Consider the following 21,007-nt stretch of genomic DNA (forward strand, 5'->3'; position numbering starts at 1 on the left):
GAAGGCGGGCAGCGGCGGCCCATTCGCGTGGAGGCGCGCGGCGCTCAGCGGACGCCAGCGGAACCCCGAGGCGCCGGGCGCGGGCGCAGAGGCGACCCCGGCGCCACCCCCGCAGTCGCGGGCCGCCCGCAGGGACAGCAGGTGAGGCCTCCGCGCGACACGGCCACCGCGCAGCCTGCGGCCCGGGCCCGGGGAGCCGAAGGAGGGCGGAGGGGCGCCAAGAACGCAGGCGCCGGCGCGGAACCGCGCCCAGGCCGGGCGCAGCTGGGATTCCTGAACTTGGGAGCGCGGTGCCCGGGCGCTGCCGGCCCTGCTTTACCCGCGAACGTCCATCCGCGCCCAGGGGTGTGGGAGCCCCAGGCCGCAGGGGTCCCCCAGACACAGGGTGTCGGGCCGTCTGGCGCGACGTGGGCCAAGTGGGTGCCCGTGAGCCAGCCACCGCGTTACTGTCTGCGGAAGAAGGGCCCCGAGAGCAGGACGTTGTGCGGGCTGAGCGCGACTGGCCACCTGGGACCGTCCGCAGCCAGTGTGGCCCCTGGGGGGGGACAACAGCGGGTTCCCCGCTGGCACCAGCTGCGTGGGGCACCGGGGAGCTGGTTCCGGGGCTGCGGCGCTCCATGGGGGCTGGGGCAGGGGTGTGGCCAGGCGCGAAGGCAGGGGCTCCTCCTATGGGCCACATTCCCCGGCTGGGCCCCGTCCCAGGTTGGCGCGGAGCTGGATGTTCACCGCCAGTCAGGATGTGAGCGCAACATCCCCACATGCCCTTGCCAGCCGGGTCCAGGAAAAGTAGGTGAAATCCCCGGGCAGGTCCACCTGCACGTGCTCCAGGCCACAGGGTCAAGGTGGGAGCTCAGGGAATGAGTGTCCTCACCTGCGGCACCGGGGCTGGCCCTTCCCGCCCCGCTCTCTGCTCCCCGTGCCATTCTGTGGCTTTCTCCAGCCGCCCAAGCGCCCCTGTAGGAGGGCCTGGCCTGGGGTCTGAGGGCCCCGGGGTGGGGTGGGGGGCGGGGTGTGTCCAACATCCCAGAATCTACTCCAAATAAGGGAAAATATGAAAGAGCTGGATTTTGGTTTCCAAGGACTGCCCGATCTGGGGGCTTTGGGATGGGGCGCCATCTGGTGGCGATACTATGTTTCCTGGGGCCAAACCCCCTGTACACCCACCGACAGACTCCCCCAAATAGGGAGAGGGTGTGACGGGAAGCCAGGACACCCAGCTTCCGTGCTCCTTTCTGCTGGAGCAGACTACGGATCGGGTGCTCCGACTTAGTGTCCCTGGCCGCTGACCGTCACGGAATGAACACATGACCCAGTCGATAGCACTCAGTGGAGAGAAAACCAATTCTCCATGTAATTCTGTCCTTGGGAACTTGTTTTCCAGTGGGGCAGGGGGACAGACCAGGACAAATATCGCCTCGCCCTGCATGGGCCCTGCGTAGGGAGAGGTCCGTATGGGTTCCCGCCCCCGGTTCCCAGGCGCCGTGGTGTGCTTCTGCAGGTGTGTCTGACAGTGGTCAGCAGAGGGAAGAGTGCAGATGGGGTGGGCCTCCGACTGGAAACCCCAGTGGGGTGACAGGCAGCCCCAAAGTGAGCGTGCTGGAGGGCAGGGGAGATGCCGAGTGGGACGGCAGCCCCACCGTGGGTAACGCAGGCGTCCAGGGCTGCCTTAGACTCAGCCATATTTGGGCATGACGCGCTGGCCACCCGGGCCTCCTCGCCCTCTGCTCTTTTTTAAGATTCTTTTTTAAATTTTTATTTATTCATGAGAGACAGAGAGACAGAGACACAGGCCGAGGGAGAAGCAGGCCCCACGCAGAGAGCCCGACGCAGGACTCGATCCCGGGTCTCCAGGATCAGGCCCTGGGCTGAAGGCTGCGCTAGAGAGTGGCCCGGGCTGCCCTCGTCCTCTGCTCTTTATCACGTGACTTACTACTAGTCTGAAGTTCGGTTTAACAAGTGGGAGACAGACCTGCCTTCCTCGGCCGATGCAGAGAAGGGACCCTGCAGAGGGACGTACAGAGGACCGGGAGGAGTGAGTCCCCGCTCAGTGAGCCCCAGCAGGCTGGCTCCTGAGGAACAGGGTGGCAGTGGCGTCTGGGCAGGCCTCGGCTGGCTGCTGTGCCTTTGCGGTCTCGGTCTCCCTGATGTGACCACTAGAAACTTGATTTTGAGTGAATAGCTCTCCGCGGCCTTGCAACCTTGCACACGCACGCGCGAGTATCCCGGGGCCCCCTGTGCTCGGCGCACCCCGAGGCCCACCCAGGCCCAAGCGCGCAGAGCCGGCCTGGCAGGTCGTCGGGGGCTGGAAGGCTCCCCGCCCCCCCAGGCTGCCCCGGGGACGCCCTGGACAGCAGAGGAAAGCCCCGGCGCCCCAGGTGGCTGGCGCGGGGGGTCGGGCGCACACGCTGGCCGCCGCCCGCACGCCCGGCTCGGCCCCCTGCCAGCGCCCACGGGCACGCCCAGTGCCTTGCAAGGATGCCCGCTCCTGGGTGCCCGCGGCCTCCTGGCCCAGTGCCCCATTTCCTCCCGGGCGCAGTGGGAGGGAGGCAGAGAGGGAGGGTGGGAGGCGCTGGGGACCTGCGGGACGACGGGCGCAGGTGGAGAGCGGAGCGGAGCGGGGCGGGCACCGGGGGCCGAGGGGGCTGCTGCCCGGGCCTGGGCCCCGCGGCCCCGAGGGCCCGCTCTCGGGATCGGGGTCCCTTCCCGCTACGGCGGAGGCGCGGCCGGCCCGGGGCGGCCGGGGAGCGCGGGGTGCGGAGGGGGCAGGGGGCAGGGGGCTGCGGGACCGTCGGAGCCCGCGTGACTCAGGGAGCGGGAGCACCGCCCCTCCTCAGGGGCCTCGGCGGAGGAAAGTCCCTTGTATGGCGTGCCTGCCGGAGGCCGAGTGGTCCAGCGCCAGACGCCGCTCAGCCTTTCCTTGCTGCAGCGTTTCCTGCAGGGCTGGTGCAGGGCGGCGGGGCTGGGGTGCACCCTGACCCCCTCAGGGCGCGGCGACCTCCCCAGGGCCTCGGGGTCGGGCCGCGCCGCTGGGACTGGGGGCTGAAGGGGGCATTCCGACGGGCGGGGCGGGGCGGGCGCAGCCCGAAGCCCCACCCCGCGGCCCCGCCCCGCTGTGGCTCCGCCCCCACGGAACCCGCCTCCGCCCGCATTTAAAGGGCTCGTTCTCTCCGCAGCACAATCTCCACTGTCTGCCTCGTCCCGCGCGCGCGGAGGTGCCTGCGACTTTAATTAAAGGGCCGTCCCCTCGCCGAGTCTGCAGCACCGCCCCTCAGTTCCTCGCGCCTCAAAATGAGTAGCTCCCACTCCCGGGCGGGCCAGAGCGCGGCAGGCGCGGCTCCGGGCGGCGGCGCCGACACGCGAGACGCCGAGATGCCAGCCACCGAGAAGGACCTGGCCGAGGACGCACCGTGGAAGAAGATCCAGCAGAACACGTTCACGCGCTGGTGCAACGAGCACCTGAAGTGCGTGAGCAAGCGCATCGCCAACCTGCAGACGGACCTGAGCGATGGGCTGCGGCTCATCGCGCTGCTGGAGGTGCTGAGCCAGAAGAAGATGCACCGCAAGCACAACCAGAGGCCCACCTTCCGCCAGATGCAGCTCGAGAACGTGTCGGTGGCGCTCGAGTTCCTGGACCGGGAGAGCATCAAGCTCGTGTCCATCGGTGAGGGCGCGGGTCGCTCCTGTGGCACGGGGGAGATCGAGGTCGAGGTTGAGGGCGGGGGCTCCACGCGTCCTCCTCTCTCCTGGGCTGGCCCCTCCCAGCCACCCCACCCCCCACCCCAGCCCCGCCGCTGCCCCCGGGGCCGCCGGGCTCCTGCACGCAGGCCTCGAGAACAAAGGCGCGCTGGCAGGCTGGCCGGGCGTGCAGACCGCTACGCGCCCCCGCCCGCCGCACCCCGGCTGGCCCGCGCCCAGGCTGAGCTCACATCCTCCGCAGGCCGCGCCCCCGCCACTGCACCCGCGGTGGGAGACGGCCTGCGGAAGGCGGGCACTGGCCGGGCTCTGGCCCTGCGCCCAGCACCCCATCCCTGAGGAGGGGGAGCCCGGGGCTCACCACCCCCGACCCCCTTCAGCAGTCTGGGAAGGGCCCTCTGGCCTTCCCGAGCTTCTGTAGTTCCTAAACAGGGTGCTGGAGCTTAAGGGTCCCATTGTCTAGGGCTCTTGGCTCTCTTTGGCCTTAGGAGGTAGGTCCTTCATTGGAGATGGCCCCAACCCCCAGTTTAGATCTCCCCTGGGGAAACTCGGGGCCACAGAGGACCGTGGCCAGCCAAAGGGCACTTGAGAGGAGTTGGCCAGTGAGGGGAGCTGGTTTGTAGTCCCCTCCAACACCAAGTTACTGTGGAGCTTGAGCCAAACTCTTGCTTCCATGTAGGACTCGCTTTTCTGCATCTAGAATGCACGAGTTGGTTGGGAGGTACTCTAGCATGCACTGGGCTCGCCGCCAACCCGGCGTCCGTGTCACCGGACTCGTGAGGCTGGCATTGACCAGACCTACTGCAGCATCCCAGGCTCTTCTCAGGATGGGGGCCACTCAGGGACAGGCACCAGGACTGGTGACTCAGGGGCAGCGTGTTACAGCGGCAGGAGGAGACAGGAGGAGGCAGGAGGAGCGCTTTCTTTTCTTCACAATTCTCCCAGTTGTCCCTGAGGCCAAGAGCCTTACGGAGCCTGGGAGTCTAAGGGACTCGGGACTCAGGTGCCCCCAGCCACTCAGAGGGCAGGTCTCCGGGGCCCCACCTCTTTCTTTGGAATGCCAGTCGAGGCTGAGGCCCACCCCTCAGTCCCAGCCTCCGTCTAGGCAAGCTGAGTCATCTCTGAGCCTTGGGTGGGGGGGCAACCGGATGTGGGGAGGCAGGCCACACCCCAGCTGTCTGGGGGGGGTCTCCTCCTCCCTCCTCCCGTCTTCTCCTCCTCTTGTGAGCTGGCTGGAGCAGGCCTAGTTCCCAGAGCTTTGCCATATAAGGCAAAAAAATGTTGGAAAGCAGCGGTGATTAGGGGAGGGAGGGGGCAGGCTAGCCCGGGGGCTGGGGAAAGGGGGTGGGATGGGGCGGGGCCACTCCAATGGGCTGTCTCCCAACCCTGGGCCCCGGTTCTCTTCCCTCCCTCTTTTGTGAGGGGGATGAGGAGGGCTTAGGCTGGCCTCCCATGGACCAGGGGGAGGGCCCAGCCCAACCCACTAAGGCTGATGCGCTTGGCCTTGTGCGTCCCAAGTCCCCGCAGGACTCTGGCGGTGGGGTTACTAGGAAGCCCTGGCTGGTCCTGGGCCCTCGGTCTTCTCTGAACCTTCCAGTCATCCCTGGCCTGAACCCCCTCCGCCAGCCCCACCTGCCGAGTGGGGACGGCGCGGCGGTAGTGCAGAACTTGGGAGCAAGCTCAGTCTGGGACCTGCTTTGGGTGCCTCGGCTGGTCCTCGAGGTCCTGCCTCCTGGCTTCAGAGGCTGCCTGTCACTGGTGGCCCTCTTGCTGGTGTCCATCCCCTCCCTCCCACCCTCGAGTTGACTCATCCCACAAGTATTTTCTCTTGATGTCGATGGGGGCTGCAGGACTCCAGTGGCTCTTAGAACGCCCTCCCCTTTTCAGGGCCCCACCCTTAGGAAGCTGAGACCCACAAGTGCCTTGGGTGGGGTCCAGAGCCCGGAGGGGTTGCCGTGGCAACAGGGTGCTGGGTGCCCGCCCTAACCACTTCCCCTGTGGTGAGCTTGGCAGCCACCCGCCTGAGGCCCAGCACCCCGTTAGGTGGTGAGGAGGGCAGGCGGCGGCGGCGAGCTCTGCTGAGGCAGCAGGACTCCAGGACCCCACCCATGGCTCCTGCCACCCCAGCTCCCAAGCTGGGCCCCGGGTGCCCCACCCAGGCGTGTCAGCTCGGCCCTCCTCCCCCTCCCCCTTCCCCTCCTCCTCAGGCCGGGTGAGGGGCTCTCTGCAATGTGTCCTGCCCGGCACCCCAGGTGGCACCCCATCTCTGCTGGCTCCCCGCAAGTCCAGGCCACGCAGCGCCACCGGCGTCTCCTTTGTCCTCACTGCCACCCTCCCCAGGCCCGCTCCCAGTTTGGGTCTGTAGGGGGTGGTGGGGGAACTGAGGAAGTGGGGGTGGGGCTCACATCCTCCACCCAAAGGGTCCTTGCCCAACATCTCCACTTCCCCTGCCTCCACTTCCCCTGCCAGGCCCTTGGCCCACCCGCCCACCCACCCTGAAGCAACAGCTTGCTTTCCCAACCGCCCCACTGGGCAGCCTTCCTCTTCCTCGGCCCTGGCCCCGGCCCCCCGCCAGGGTCAGCTCAGGGTGCCCGTGTCGAGGCCTGCTGCGCTGCGCTGCACTGTCCTGACCGCTCCCCTGGGGACCCCAGGACACGGGCGGCCCCAGAGCCCTTCCAGCAGCACCCCTCCTCCGGCTGTTCGGTGGGGATCTGTCCCTCCCCTCAGTCCCTTTACTCCCAAAGAGCCTAGCAGAGAGGTGACCCGCGTGCCACCCTCGGGGGGCCCCTCCCCCTCCCTAGGGCCCCGAGTCGCCTGGAGTGGCCACGCGGCCTGTGCATACACAGCGACGCCCACGGCGGCCCCCTGCCCGCTCAGGCCTCGCTCTCCTCACAGACAGCAAGGCCATCGTGGATGGGAACCTGAAGCTGATCTTGGGCCTCATCTGGACTCTGATCCTGCACTACTCCATCTCCATGCCCATGTGGGATGAGGAGGAGGATGAGGAAGCCAAGAAGCAGACGCCCAAGCAGCGCCTCCTGGGCTGGATTCAGAACAAGCTGCCGCAGCTCCCCATCACCAACTTCAGCCGGGACTGGCAGAGCGGCCGGGCCCTGGGTGCCCTCGTCGACAGCTGTGCCCCAGGTGAGCGGGGAAGGAGTGGGGCGTGGGGGCAGCCTGCAAGGGGGCCCGCGGACGTCTCCCCCTCCAACCCACAGCCTTCCTTGCGCCGCAGGCCTGTGTCCTGACTGGGACTCCTGGGACGCCAGCAAGCCCGTGAACAACGCAAGGGAAGCCATGCAGCAGGCTGATGACTGGCTGGGCATCCCTCAGGTACCCCCTGCCCGGCTGCGTGGGGCCATCCAGGGCTTGCGGTCCCCGTGGGGAGCTGTGTCACATCCCGGGACCTGAGGCCTGGCATTCAAGTGGCCTCTATCTGGCATCTGTGATAGGTGATCACGCCCGAGGAAATCGTGGATCCCAATGTGGACGAGCACTCCGTCATGACCTACCTGTCCCAGTTCCCCAAGGCCAAGCTGAAGCCAGGGGCTCCCCTGCGGCCCAAACTCAACCCGAAGAAAGCCCGAGCCTACGGGCCAGGTGAGGAGGGCGGGCTGGGGATGCCCTGCGTGCCAGCCGCATCTCCTCGGGGCTCGGAGGTCTTGGGAACCCTTTGGTTCCGTAGGGGCTGGGTTGTCAGGTGCCCCCTCGCAGTCCAACGAATGGGTCGAGGCTGCGCACACCTGGCCACCCGGCCAGAAGTTCCCCGAGTCGTCAGCGCAAGGTGGAGCGTGGTCAGGGAGGGAGCAGCCGGCTGCATTACCATCAGCAGAGACAAAACCCCGCCAGGGTGTCGCGCAGGAGCTAGGGCCCAGGCACACCCGAGCGAGGGTTCCAGAAAACAGACACCAGGCCTGCCCCACAGCGAGAAGGCAGTAGGGGCGCTGGGCCGGGGCTCACCGGGAATCCGTGGACCCGGCTCAGAGCACCCCTGAAGGGATGATGGCAGCGAAGGACGCTGGACCCGAAGCGGAGGGGCCCTGGGGTGGGGTGGCAGTGCTCGGAGCCGGCTCACAGCTCCCGGGCCCTGCCTGGCAGGCATCGAGCCCACGGGCAACATGGTGAAGAAGCGGGCGGAGTTCACGGTGGAGACCCGAAGCGCAGGCCAGGGAGAGGTGCTGGTGTACGTGGAGGACCCCGCCGGCCACCAGGAGGAGGTAGGGCCGCCGAGGGGCGGGCGGGCGGGCGGGCGCCGCAGCGCCTCCCTTCAGAGCGGGGCTCACGCGCTCCTTCCCACCGCAGGCGAAGGTGACAGCCAACAACGACAAGAACCGTACCTTCTCCGTCTGGTACGTCCCCGAGGTGACCGGGACTCACAAGGTGAGCCCTCAGCCCACGGGGAGGCTGGCGGCGGGGGCAGTGGCCGGGAGGCCCTGACCCTGCCCTCACAGCCCGCCCCTCCCGGGGACAGGTCACCGTGCTCTTTGCCGGCCAGCATATCGCCAAGAGCCCCTTCGAGGTGTATGTGGACAAGTCCCAGGGTGATGCGAGCAAGGTGACTGCCCAGGGCCCTGGCCTGGAGCCCAGCGGCAACATCGCCAACAAGACCACCTACTTCGAGATCTTCACGGCAGGTGAGGAGGCTGTTGCTGAGGCCGGCAGGTCTGAGGGCAGAGCAGCTGGGGTCCAGGGACCATCTAGGAGCTGAGCCGGTCCCTTGTGGCAGGAGCTGGCACGGGTGAGGTGGAGGTCGTGATCCAGGACCCTACGGGGCAGAAGGGCACCGTGGAGCCTCAGCTGGAAGCCCGGGGCGACAGCACGTACCGCTGCAGCTACCAGCCCACCATGGAGGGCGTCCACACGGTGCACGTCACCTTCGCTGGCGTGCCCATCCCTCGCAGCCCCTACACTGTCACTGTTGGCCAAGGTAGGCCGGTCCCAGCCGCCCCCACGTGGGGCGCTGTAGACTGGGCCTCCCTCAGGAGGGGGCGCAGCTAGGGCGAGACTCCCCCCAGCCCCTGCCCTGGCACCCTGGGCCTCTATGCTTCCACTGTCCGGGCGCTCTTTCCTCCCCTGCTGGGGCCCTTCCTCCTCCTCCTCCTCTCGCCCTCCTCCGTCTCTCTCCTCCACGCTTTCACCTTCAGAAGATCTCGCTCCAGCTGTTAGAAACCTGCTGCTCTCTGCTCTGCCCACAGGGTCAACGGTACTTGGATCTGTCTTCCTCTGGGAGGGGGCGGGCGGGCGGGCGGCGGGCGGGGGGCCGGCCCCCCGGGTCCTGGGGGCACGGTTCTTTCTTGCATGTCCTTCACCATCCTGTGGGACCCCCAGGTTCGGACGGCCCAGCCCCGTGGGAGGGGAGGGCGGGGTCCCCCGGTGCCGGCTCCCGGTGGCTTAGCTGGGCCTCTCCCCACAGCCTGTAACCCGGGGGCCTGCCGCGCCGTTGGCCGGGGCCTCCAGCCCAAGGGCGTGCGGGTGAAGGAGACCGCGGACTTCAAGGTGTACACGAAGGGCGCCGGCAGTGGGGACCTCAAGGTCACTGTGAAGGGCCCCAGTAAGTCGGGCTACAGCTGGGATGGCCGCTGGTGGCCTCGGGGCTGCGGCTGGGCAGGCCTGACGCCCTCCCTTGTGTCGGGCAGAGGGCGAGGAGCGTGTGAAGCAGAAGGACCTGGGGGACGGCGTCTACGGCTTCGAGTATTACCCCACGGTCCCCGGCACGTACACCGTCACCATCACGTGGGGCGGCCAGAACATCGGGCGCAGGTGAGGCTGCGGCAGAGCCCTCGGCCAGGTGGCACCCCCCCCCCGCCGGGCCCTCACGGCCCCTGCCGTCTCTCCGCAGCCCCTTCGAGGTGAAGGTGGGCACCGAGTGTGGCAATCAGAAGGTACGGGCCTGGGGCCCCGGGCTGGAGGGCGGCGTCGTGGGCAAGTCCGCCGACTTCGTGGTGGAGGCCATCGGGGACGACGTGGGCACCTTGGGTGAGCTGGGGGCTGGGGTGGGGGGGCAGGGGGGCCACCCCGCGGGCCAGGGCGCTCACGGGACTCGCGGCTGTCGCCAGGCTTCTCGGTGGAGGGCCCGTCGCAGGCCAAGATCGAATGTGACGACAAGGGCGACGGCTCCTGCGATGTGCGCTACTGGCCCCAGGAGGCCGGCGAGTACGCAGTGCACGTGCTGTGCAACAGCGAGGACATCCGCCTCAGCCCCTTCATGGCCGACATCCGCGAGGCGCCCCAGGACTTCCACCCGGACAGGGTACGGGGCCCCTGCCACCCCCGCTTGGGGACCTGGGCACGTGGGGCTGGCCTGGTATCCACGGCGCTGTGTTCCTGCCACTCGGGGTCCCCGCGGGGTCCGCCCTCGGTGTCCTGAGACCTGGGTGGCCTGTCCTCAGGTGAAGGCGCGCGGGCCTGGGCTGGAGAAGACAGGTGTGGCTGTCAATAAGCCGGCGGAGTTCACGGTGGACGCCAAGCACGGCGGGAAGGCCGCCCTCCGGGTGCAAGTGCAGGTGGGGCGGCGGGGACGCGGGGCGGGGACGCGGGGCGGGTGGGGACCGGGGCACTGACCCCCGGCTGCTCCTTCCCGCCCGCACTCCAGGACAACGAGGGATGCCCCGTGGACGCAACGGTCAAGGACAACGGCAACGGCACGTACAGCTGCTCGTACGTGCCCAGGAAGCCCGTGAAGCACACGGCCATGGTGTCCTGGGGCGGCGTCAGCATTCCCAACAGCCCCTTCCGGGTGAGCCGGGCGCCCCGTCGCCCACCTGCCTCGGGTACCTGCTTCGGGTCTCATCCGGGTCGGTTACAGAGAACCCCGGCACCGCCCGGGTCCCCCACTTCTAGTGTTCTGTTGGGTGCCTTGGCGTCCGCTCGCTGCGCGCGTTCGGACATTTCCATCATCCGCAAAGAAACCCGTCCCCCCTCCACCCCCTCCACCCCCCTTACCCTGAGCAACCACTGCTCTGCGTCCCGGCCGCTGCCTATTCCCGACGTTTGCTCGGGACGCATTGGTTCGGTGTGTGGCCTTTTGTACGCGGTTGCTCCCGCTCGTCCCCCCCCCCCCCCCCCCCCCCGCCGTAGCGTGAATCGGCACTTCCCGCCTGTTCAGGCCTCGAGGAGTCTTCTGTTGTGGGCACGGACCACGTGGACTTTTTTCTTTTTCTTTTTGCCTTTCGGCTGTTTGGAGTAATGCCACTGTGAACGTTTGAGGACAAGTGTTTGTGGGGATGAGTGACCTCCTCCCTCCCGACACATCGTCACCTCCGGGTGGAACTGCCCTGCGAGGTGGCCACCCGCATGTTTAATCATTTGAAGAACCACTAAACCCCTTCCCGACGTGGTGGTACCATTTGGTGTGCCTGTCGCCCACCGCTGGGTGAAAAAGCCCTGGCTCTCCTCCAGGCTGGTCATGCCCTTGCCCTTGTCCCCCATGCCCTGCAGGTGAACGTGGGAGCCGGGAGCCACCCGAACAAGGTCAAGGTATACGGGCCTGGAGTAGCCAAGACAGGGCTCAAGGCTCACGAGCCAACCTACTTCACTGTGGACTGCACCGAGGCCGGCCAGGGTGAGGCCCCACCCCGGGCAGGTGGGCAGGTGCGCAAGGGGCGGGGTGGCCCGATGTGACCCCAGCCTCTGCTCCCACCTCCACAGGTGATGTCAGCATCGGCATCAAGTGTGCTCCTGGCGTGGTGGGCCCCACTGAGGCCGACATTGACTTTGACATCATCCGGAACGACAATGACACCTTCACGGTGAAGTATACGCCCCGTGGAGCTGGTAGCTATACCATCATGGTCCTGTTTGCTGACCAGGTGGGTGCTGCTGCTCCCAGCCCCTAACGGTGCTCAGTGTGGGGGTGCTGCTCTTCCCTGAGCCCTACTCCTCCCACTCCCTGCAGGCCACACCCACCAGCCCCATCCGGGTCAAGGTGGAGCCCTCCCACGATGCCAGCAAGGTGAAGGCCGAGGGCCCTGGCCTCAGTCGCACTGGTGAGGAGGAGCAGCACCCTGTGGGGTGGTCGGGGGGCCACAAGGAGGCTTGGGGCAAGGTGCCCCTACATGGCCATCGTGCTTCCTCAGGCGTTGAGCTTGGAAAACCCACCCACTTCACGATCAATGCCAAAGCGGCCGGCAAAGGCAAGCCGGACGTCCAGTTCTCAGGGCTGGCCAAGGGGGACGCGGTGCGTGATGTGGACATCATTGACCACCACGACAACACCTACACGGTCAAGTACACTCCTGTGCAGCAGGTAACCTTGACCTCCTAGCAGCGCACTCCTCCACGACACCTCCCTACCGAGCGCGTGGGCTTCCTGGAGCGGCGGGCTGGGCGGGCTGCTCCAGACAGCTCCCCCCACACTCTCGAGTCCCAGCTGGGAGAGAGCTAGCACGGAAGGCTGGGGGTGGGGCAGGGGGCAAAGCCCGTGGTTCGCCCTCCTCCATGCCCGAGTGGGGAGGGCACAGGCCAGGGCGACCAGGATGCTGACTCCGGACTCTGCCTTTCTGCACCCTTTCCAGGGTCCAGTGGGCATCAATGTCACTTATGGAGGGGATCCCATCCCCAAGAGCCCCTTCTCGGTGGGGGTGTCTCCGAGCCTAGACCTCAGCAAGATCAAGGTGTCTGGCCTGGGAGAGAGTAAGTAGCCGGGGCCCCGTCATGGTCACTGAGGATGCCCCAGGGGCTGCCTCGGCCGGTTGCCATATTTCTCTCCCTCGTTTCGTCATCTCAACAGAGGTGGATGTCGGCAAAGATCAGGAGTTCACGGTCAAATCGAAGGGTGCCGGTGGCCAAGGCAAAGTGGCGTCCAAGATCACGGGCCCCTCAGGCACAGCCGTGCCCTGCAAGGTGGAGCCAGGCCTGGGGGCTGACAACAGCGTGGTACGCTTCGTGCCCCGAGAGGAGGGGCCCTATGAGGTCGAGGTGACTTACGATGGCGTGCCTGTGCCCGGCAGCCCCTTTCCTGTGGAAGCGCTGCCTCCCACCAAGCCTAGCAAGGTAAGGGGCATGGGAGGGCCCACCTCCTCTTGCCCAGGCTCGCCCTCCCCCTTTCTCAGCTTTGTCCTATGGCCTGAGGCCCTGCCTGGGGCCCCTAACCGGTGGGGGGAGGGTGGCCAGAAGAAGAGAAAGGTCAGGTTGGGGGTCTGGGGTCAAGGGGCAGGGAGGTGATCTGGGTTTGGCGCCTGAGCAGTCCGTCTTCCGTCAGGTAAAGGCTTTCGGGCCAGGGCTACAGGGGGGCAGCGCAGGCTCCCCTGCCCGCTTCACTATCGACACCAAGGGGGCCGGCATGGGCGGCCTGGGCCTGACGGTGGAGGGCCCCTGCGAGGCCCAGCTCGAGTGCCTGGACAACGGGGACGGCACATGCTCCGTGTCCTACGTGCCCACCGAACCCGGGGACTACAACATCAACATCCTCTTTGCTGACACCCACATCCCCGGCTCCCCATTCAAGGCCCACGTGGTTCCTTGCTTTGATGCCTCGAAGGTCAAGTGCTCGGGCCCCGGCCTGGAGCGGGCCACGGCGGGGGAGGCCGGCCAGTTCCACGTAGACTGCTCTAGCGCGGGCAGCGCGGAGCTGACCATCGAAATCCGCTCCGAGGCGGGGCTGCCGGCCGAGGTGCACATCCAGGACCACGGTGACGGCACCCACACCATCACCTACATCCCGCTCTGCCCTGGGGCCTATACGGTCACCATCAAGTACGGCGGCCAGCCCGTGCCCAACTTCCCCAGCAAGCTGCAGGTGGAGCCTGCCGTAGACACCTCGGGCGTCCAGTGCTACGGGCCTGGGATCGAGGGCCAAGGTGAGGCCCTGCCGTGGGACGTGGGGGGGGGCAGAGGCCAGCGCCCCGAGGGTCCCCTGGAGCCCCACGCCTCCTCCCCACGCCTGCCCCTGCAGGTGTCTTCCGAGAGGCTACCACCGAGTTCAGCGTGGACGCCCGGGCCCTGACGCAGACCGGAGGGCCGCACGTCAAGGCACGTGTGGCCAACCCCTCGGGTAACCTGACGGAGACGTACGTGCAGGACTGTGGCGACGGCACATACAAAGTGGAGTACACGCCATATGAGGAGGGTACGTGCCGGGGCTCCCGGGGGACGGGGCTGCAGACACAGGGTGGCCTCGCTTCCCCCTGACCCGGCCTGCCCCCCTCCAGGCCTCCACTCTGTGGACGTGACCTATGACGGCAGCCCTGTGCCCAGCAGCCCCTTCCAGGTGCCTGTGACCGAGGGCTGCGACCCTTCCCGAGTGCGGGTCCACGGGCCAGGTATCCAGAGCGGCACCACCAACAAGCCCAACAAGTTTACCGTGGAGACGAGGTGAGCCCGCGCCTGGGCAGCCAGGGGCTGTGGGGCTGTGACTGTGGGCCTCGGAGCCCCCCGAGATAACGGATGATCTGTTTGGAGCAGGGGTGCCGGCACCGGGGGCCTGGGCCTGGCTGTCGAGGGCCCCTCCGAGGCCAAGATGTCCTGCATGGATAACAAGGACGGCAGCTGTTCAGTGGAATACATCCCCTATGAGGCCGGTACCTACAGCCTTAACGTCACCTACGGTGGCCACCAAGTACCAGGTGAGGGGGCCTCGTAGCCCGGCCTGGGCCGCGACTGGTGGCCGGCCCTCGGCTCTCGCACGCACACGGCCGTCCTCTTTCTTCCCTCTGCAGGCAGTCCTTTCAAGGTCCCGGTGCATGATGTGACGGATGCGTCCAAGGTCAAGTGCTCTGGGCCTGGCCTGAGCCCTGGCATGGTCCGTGCCAACCTCCCTCAGTCCTTCCAGGTAGACACGAGCAAGGCTGGTGTGGCCCCTCTGCAGGTGAAAGTGCAGGGGCCCAAAGGTGAGTGCTCCCCTGCCTGGGAGTGGGCGGGCAGGAGGGCACGGTCTTCTTGGATGATGTCCAGCACTCAGAGGCTGGGGCAGGCACTCAGGCAGTTCATGGAGGGGCCTCAGGCCACAGGGAAGCCAGTGGCCCAGGACAGAGGACCACCAGGACATAGAACAGACACACTTGGTCCCTGAGCAGACGTGGCAGGAGGGGAGGGCGGGCCAGGCTCCAAGGTGGCACCCAGATTAGTGTCTGGTGTCACAGGGGCTCAGGACCGTACCTAGGGAGGGGCAGGTGAGGACCTAGCAAGGTCTAGGCCTGGGGTGGGGACGGGAGGGCACAGCCAAGCCTTGGGGGGCACTGGGGCCCCAGGCAACTGGCTGAATGTCTCTCTGGGACTGGGACCAGGCTTGGTGGAGCCCGTGGACGTCGTGGACAACGCTGACGGCACCCAGACCGTCAACTACGTGCCCAGCCGGGAGGGGCCCTATAGCATCTCCGTGCTGTACGGGGAGGAAGAGGTGCCCCGCAGGTAGGAGGCCGGGCCTGCCACCAGCGGGAAGGTGCCTGCGCTGAGCACCAGGAGGCCTCCTGACCGTTCACATAACCCTCCCCCTCCCCGGCCCACAGCCCCTTCAAGGTCAAGGTGCTGCCTACACACGATGCCAGCAAGGTGAAGGCCAGCGGCCCCGGGCTCAACACCACCGGTGTGCCCGCCAGCCTGCCTGTGGAGTTCACCATCGACGCAAAGGATGCGGGAGAGGGCCTGCTGGCCGTGCAGATCACGGTGAGCTGGCCACCTGGCGAGTCGCGGCCCCAGGCGCACGGGAGGCGAGGGACAGAGGAGCCTAGGCCCGAGCGGCGCGCGGTAGAGGGCGTGCACCCGCCGAGGGGGCAGCAGCCCAGGTCCGCGGCCTCCCGCAGGAGCCGTGCCAGCGAGGCCAGATCCCTTGCCTCGAGGCCGCCGGTGACGGGCACGGGTCCTCCCCTACCACGCACACACTGGCTCAGTGCGGACTTTGAGCACACAGCCAGAGCCCTTGCTGCCTCAGCTTGTCCACCGGGAACATTCTCGTGGGGTGGGTAGGAGGACCCCGAGATCTTCCAGGGGGCTCTTCCGAGTGCTGGAGCAGGCCCTGGGGCGGAAGGATGGGGGCCAGGAGGTGGTCGTGGCGCTAAAGCAGGCCGGGCAGCCGGCTCCCCGGCCCTGGCCGTTGTCACGCAGCGGCGTGTTGGGCATTCGGGACCCCCCTCTGGATCCCGGCTGTGGCGAAGTAAAGGTTGGCGCCGGGCGCAGGCAGCTGTTTGGAGCCACAGCGGTTGAGCGATTGGGAGGTGGCCCCGGGTGCTGGCTCCGCCGAGAGGGTCTGAGGCCCTCCTGGGCCTGGCTTGGCCCCGGGCCGACCGCCTGCGCTGTGCTCTGCCGCACAGGACCCCGAGGGCAAGCCCAAGAAGACGCACATCCAAGACAACCACGATGGCACGTACACGGTGGCCTACGTGCCAGACGTGACGGGCCGCTACACCATCCTAATCAAGTATGGTGGCGACGAGATCCCCTTCTCCCCCTATCGCGTCCGGGCTGTGCCCACCGGCGACGCCAGCAAGTGCACGGTCACAGGTGAGCCGGCCTGCCTGCGGCCGCGGCGCTCAGCACGGGGCTTGGGTGTGCCTGTGTGCAAGGGCTCGCTGCTTGGGGCGGCGTGTGGGAGTGGGGGCCGCCCCCCTGAGTGACTCACCTGACCTTTCTCCTTGCTCTCTGCCCTCTCACCTCAGTGTCAATCGGAGGTCACGGGCTAGGTAAGCTGCTTGCTGGGGCCACTCCCAATGCCCCTCCTGCCCAGAGGGCAGCTTCCTTTTTCCTCTTCCGTGCCGATTCCCAGGACAGTTCCAGCTGCAGCTCTTGGCAGGGATAGAGGGGGAGCTGGAGGGTTAGCGCCCGGGGAGGCCTCCAGAGCAGAGCGTGAGTGCTCCGGCCCTCCCTCTCTCTGGGCCTCCGTTTCCCCACCTGAGACGTCGGGTTGCAGCTGAGAGCTTTGGGGTGAGGTGCATCCTGAGACGCACCCCACTGAGGGGCTCTGGGGTCTGGGGATCTTGGCACCCTGGGGAAGTCCCAGGGGTGGGCAGCAGCAGGCCCTGCCTTCTCACTTCCTCCTTCCGTGGCAAGGGCTCCTGCGTGGGCTGAGGGGACGAGGGGTCTCCCGTTACCAGTGGGAGTCCCGGGCCCTGGCCAGATCCGCAGACCTCCATCCCCACGTCCCAGGGGCCTGTGTGTCCCAGGCCGGGGGAGGAACAGACTGCATGAGTGGGTGGGGCGGGCTGGTAGTGCAATAGCACCAGCGTCGACTGCTTGGGCGGGTAGCATGGCAGGGCCCAGCCCAGCCTCAGAGCCCCAAAGTGCACTCGGCGGCCTGCCCGCCCTCCCTGCCTCCTTCCCTCCCCCCGCCCCCTTCCCCAGCAGTGACGTTATTCAGATAGGACCCAACCAGGCATGGAGGTTCTCCTGCTTGGGCATGGGAGGGCAGCTCTCGCCCCAGCCAGGCACCCCAGGGACCCCGGTAAGAGGCGACAGTTACGTGGGAGCCTCTGGAGGCTGCAGGCCTGGAGCTTGGGTGGGGGGGCCAGGACAAGGTTTAGAGGGTGGCTAGAGTCTCTGGGCAAGGGCCCAACGGCTTGGCAGCGTAGGCGCCAGGGTCTGAGATGACAGGCACGTGTGCCCAGGGCGGGGGCCAGGGCCTCGGGACCAGGGGAACAGCGCCAAGATGTGGTCGAAGGAGTGGTCTCTGTTGACCTGGCCGCCGTGCGCAGAACGGAGGCAGAGAGCCCGACAGGAGACCCCACTTTTGGATCAGACCTAGTGGTGGCTTGGGCCAGCTTGCGGCTTAAGCGGGGAGCCAACTTGAGAAGGGTAGTTTGAGGATGGAGCAGCCAAGGCCTGCCCAGGGACTTGGGCGGGGAAAGCGAGCAGTTGGAGGTGACCGAGGTCAGGGTGCCAGCCGCTAACTGGACGGGGGTCCAGATCACGAGCCGCGGAGAGCAGGCTGGGGGGAGGTGACGCCTCCCGGGGCGGGCCGGGCGGCAGGGGCCAGGTCTAGAGCGTCAGGGAGCCGTGGAAGGCCAGCGCGGAGCCGGGCGCGGCAGGAGCCCTCGGCCAGTGGGGGAGCTCAGCGGCAGGCCGGCCAGGGGGACCCCTAAACAGCCCTTGAGTGGGCTGGGTGCTCCTAGCTGCTTCCCCGCGGGGCCGGGCTGCAGGAAGCACTCTCACTGCCAGGCCTCGCAGCCCACAGCCCCCCAGGCCTCCACGGCTAGGCTCAAACCATAACGTCACTGTCCCCCCCCTTTCCTCGGGCACTCTGGGGCCCTAGAGGCTGCTCAGCTGCTCTGCCCTTGCACCCTAGCGGCGGTGGCTGTGGCTTGGGCCCCCTGTCCCTCTCTCCCCTGGGTGCTGCCACTGCCTGCTGCGCTGTGCTGCTTGGGTGCTAACCCCGCTACCTCCCTGCTTCCCCGCTCCCAGCCCCCTGCCTGCGCCGGGCCGCGCCGGCCACCCCTCAGCACGAGCCCCCGGTTGAGCGAGTGTTCTCAGTTGTCAGGAAACTCCAGTTGCACCTTCAGGCCTGGGCGGGGGGCAAGTGTCACACTCGCACCCCACGCTGCAGCAGGACTCTCTGCCTCACCGCATCTGCACGTGGCGCTGCCAGGGCCAGGCTGCAGGGGCGGAGGTGCTGTGGACCCAGCCAGGGGGCCCGTGTTGGCCCACGGTGCCGGCTGAGGCCACGGGGGCCAGGGAGGTGGCAGCGGACAAGTCGTGTCCTGGCAGCAGCCGTGGCCTCGTGGGCCTCCGGGCCCTTCCTTGGTCCCAGACACCCGTGTGCCACCCATCAGGCCTTTCCCACGGAGGGCTCTCCCCAAGACAGGACTCCCTGGCTTGAGGCGGCTCGGGGAACCTTTCCTGCCTTCTGAGAAACCCCTCACCGTCCCGGCTTGGGGGGCGGGGGGGAGGCCTGGCTGCGCTTGGTGGTGGCGATCGAGGCCCGGGCGGGCGGCAGGCACGTGGCAGCAGCTCCGGTGTCGAGCTCACACGTCGGCCCCCCCTCTGGGGACCCGCCCCGCCCCACCAGGTGCTGGCATTGGCCCCACCATCCAGATCGGGGAGGAGACGGTGATCACCGTCGACACGAAGGCGGCGGGCAAGGGCAAGGTGACCTGCACGGTGTGCACACCCGACGGCTCCGAGGTAGACGTGGACGTGGTGGAGAACGAGGACGGCACCTTTGACATCTTCTACACGGCCCCCCAGCCGGGCAAATACGTCATCTGCGTGCGCTTTGGCGGCGAGCACGTGCCCAACAGCCCTTTCCAAGTGACGGTCAGGAGGGGCCAGGCTCGAGGGGCCGGGGTGGAGCCTGCCCTGTCCCCACCCTCCAGACACTAGACTCTCCGACCCCTTTTGTGTTGCTCTGCAGGCTCTAGCTGGGGACCAGCCCGCAGCGCAGCCCCCGCTTCGGCCTCAGCAGCTGGCCCCACCTTACACCTATGCCCAGGGTGGCCAGCAGACCTGGGTACGGCCTCACCTGCCTCATATGGGCTCTCCTAGCCCTGGGGGACACTTGGGGACAAGCCAGTGGGGTGTCCTGTGAGGCCCCATCCTGCCACGTGTGAGGAGGGACCCCCAGATGCTTCCCCTGGGACTTCCGCCCCTCCTGTGGCCCCTCACTCAGGCCCTCTGGTCTCTACCGCAGGCCCCGGAGAGACCCCTAATGGGTGTCAATGGGTTGGATGTGACCAGCCTGAGGCCCTTCGACCTCGTCATCCCCTTCACCATCAAGAAAGGCGAGATCACGGGTGAGTGGGAGCAGGAAGGAGCTCGAGAGCCACAGAGGCCAGGGTTTGCCAGAGGGTGCTCTGACCCTGGCCCCGCTGCCCCGCAGGGGAGGTGAGGATGCCCTCGGGCAAGGTGGCGCAGCCAGCCATCACCGACAACAAGGACGGCACTGTGACCGTTCGCTATGCACCCAGTGAAGCCGGCCTGCACGAGATGGACATCCGCTATGACAACATGCACATTCCAGGTGCGCCTCGATAGCACGCTGCCGCCGCCTCCTAGGGACCTGGCTTGGTGGGGAACCCGGGAAGGGGACACAAGACCCCCGTGCACATGGCCCCTTGTCCTGCCTTAGGGAGCCCCCTGCAGTTCTACGTGGATTACGTCAACTGCGGCCACGTCACTGCGTACGGGCCTGGCCTCACGCACGGAGTGGTAAACAAGCCTGCTGTCTTCACCGTTAACACCAAGGATGCAGGAGAGGGTGAGCGGCGGCTCGAACCTTAGCTGGGCTGTGTGCCGCGGGGCCCCCGCCCGCATCCAGTGGCGAGCCGGGCACAGGGGAGACGCTTCCCCGAGTGGGGCTCCCCACGCTGCCCCTCTGGCCTCTCCCCTCCTCAGTGCGGCGGTCCTGGGTGTGGTTTCCATCCTCACCGGTGACTCTCTCTAGGGGGCTTGTCCCTGGCCATCGAGGGCCCCTCCAAGGCAGAAATCAGCTGCACCGACAACCAAGATGGGACATGCAGCGTCTCCTACCTGCCCGTGCTGCCCGGGGATTACAGCATCCTGGTCAAGTACAACGAGCAGCACATCCCAGGCAGCCCCTTCACCGCCAGGGTCACAGGTGGGTGGCACTGGGAGCAGTGACAAAAGCAGGTAGGTGGCAGGGTGGCCACGGTCCCCCTCCGCACCTGGGCATACAGCAATCGTCCCCCGGCAGGTGACGACTCCATGCGCATGTCCCACCTGAAGGTGGGCTCCGCTGCCGACATCCCCATCAATATCTCCGAGACGGACCTCAGCCTGCTGACGGCCACTGTCGTGCCCCCCTCGGGCCGGGAGGAGCCCTGTCTGCTGAAGCGCCTGCGCAACGGCCACGTGGGTAAGAGGCTGCGGGCAGGGCCTTCTGGAAAGGAGGGAGGCTGTGGGGGGGTGGGCAGGCCTTTCCCCCGCTGACCGCCCCGGCCTGTGCCCAGGGATCTCGTTCGTGCCCAAGGAGACAGGGGAGCACCTGGTGCACGTGAAGAAGAACGGCCAGCACGTGGCCAGCAGCCCCATCCCTGTGGTGATCAGCCAGTCGGAGATCGGGGATGCCAGCCGCGTGCGGGTCTCCGGCCAGGGCCTCCACGAAGGCCACACGTTTGAGCCTGCGGAGTTTATCATCGACACCCGTGACGCAGGTAGGTGGGGGGGGGCGACCAGCTGGGGTGAGAGCCCTGTGCTCGGGCCCCGGCTCAGCGGCGTCCCTTCCACAGGCTATGGCGGGCTTAGCTTGTCCATTGAGGGCCCCAGCAAGGTGGACATCAACACAGAGGACCTAGAGGATGGCACCTGCAGGGTCACCTACTGCCCCACGGAGCCCGGAAACTACATCATCAACATCAAGTTCGCCGACCAGCACGTGCCCGGTGAGTGGGGTACCCACACGCGGCCCCCCGGATGGACCCACCCGCAGAAA

At 67.4% G+C, this 21,007-nt stretch overlaps 1 protein-coding gene across 2 annotated transcripts in view; it reads left to right on the forward strand.

Annotated features, from left to right (window-relative positions):
- FLNA (filamin A) overlaps positions 1-21,007 on the forward strand; it is a 25,236-nt gene continuing 4,229 nt past the window's right edge. Inside the window, exons 1-39 of one of the 2 annotated variants that reach the window (XM_072744737.1) lie at positions 3-141; positions 3,174-3,661; positions 6,589-6,837; positions 6,929-7,026; positions 7,146-7,293; positions 7,792-7,910; positions 7,996-8,073; positions 8,165-8,327; positions 8,420-8,620; positions 9,107-9,244; positions 9,330-9,453; positions 9,533-9,669; positions 9,750-9,943; positions 10,083-10,196; positions 10,286-10,429; positions 11,131-11,254; positions 11,341-11,501; positions 11,588-11,678; positions 11,769-11,938; positions 12,207-12,324; positions 12,422-12,684; positions 12,893-13,490; positions 13,586-13,759; positions 13,842-14,004; positions 14,095-14,255; positions 14,349-14,519; positions 14,916-15,039; positions 15,138-15,294; positions 15,939-16,128; positions 16,284-16,307; positions 18,626-18,873; positions 18,971-19,066; positions 19,247-19,349; positions 19,436-19,576; positions 19,685-19,813; positions 20,000-20,173; positions 20,270-20,431; positions 20,526-20,729; positions 20,805-20,957. In XM_072744737.1, the coding sequence (XP_072600838.1) occupies positions 3,289-3,661; positions 6,589-6,837; positions 6,929-7,026; positions 7,146-7,293; positions 7,792-7,910; positions 7,996-8,073; positions 8,165-8,327; positions 8,420-8,620; positions 9,107-9,244; positions 9,330-9,453; positions 9,533-9,669; positions 9,750-9,943; positions 10,083-10,196; positions 10,286-10,429; positions 11,131-11,254; positions 11,341-11,501; positions 11,588-11,678; positions 11,769-11,938; positions 12,207-12,324; positions 12,422-12,684; positions 12,893-13,490; positions 13,586-13,759; positions 13,842-14,004; positions 14,095-14,255; positions 14,349-14,519; positions 14,916-15,039; positions 15,138-15,294; positions 15,939-16,128; positions 16,284-16,307; positions 18,626-18,873; positions 18,971-19,066; positions 19,247-19,349; positions 19,436-19,576; positions 19,685-19,813; positions 20,000-20,173; positions 20,270-20,431; positions 20,526-20,729; positions 20,805-20,957 (6,379 nt within the window). In that variant the 5' untranslated portion in view covers positions 3-141; positions 3,174-3,288. Of the gene's footprint in view, positions 142-3,173; positions 3,662-6,588; positions 6,838-6,928; positions 7,027-7,145; positions 7,294-7,791; positions 7,911-7,995; positions 8,074-8,164; positions 8,328-8,419; positions 8,621-9,106; positions 9,245-9,329; positions 9,454-9,532; positions 9,670-9,749; positions 9,944-10,082; positions 10,197-10,285; positions 10,430-11,130; positions 11,255-11,340; positions 11,502-11,587; positions 11,679-11,768; positions 11,939-12,206; positions 12,325-12,421; positions 12,685-12,892; positions 13,491-13,585; positions 13,760-13,841; positions 14,005-14,094; positions 14,256-14,348; positions 14,520-14,915; positions 15,040-15,137; positions 15,295-15,938; positions 16,129-16,283; positions 16,308-18,625; positions 18,874-18,970; positions 19,067-19,246; positions 19,350-19,435; positions 19,577-19,684; positions 19,814-19,999; positions 20,174-20,269; positions 20,432-20,525; positions 20,730-20,804; positions 20,958-21,007 lie in introns of both variants that reach the window. The other variant, XM_072744738.1, reaches the window with a different exon arrangement.

This window comes from Vulpes vulpes, chromosome X (genome assembly GCF_048418805.1).
Source record: "Vulpes vulpes isolate BD-2025 chromosome X, VulVul3, whole genome shotgun sequence".
NCBI classification, from domain to species: domain Eukaryota; kingdom Metazoa; phylum Chordata; class Mammalia; order Carnivora; family Canidae; genus Vulpes; species Vulpes vulpes.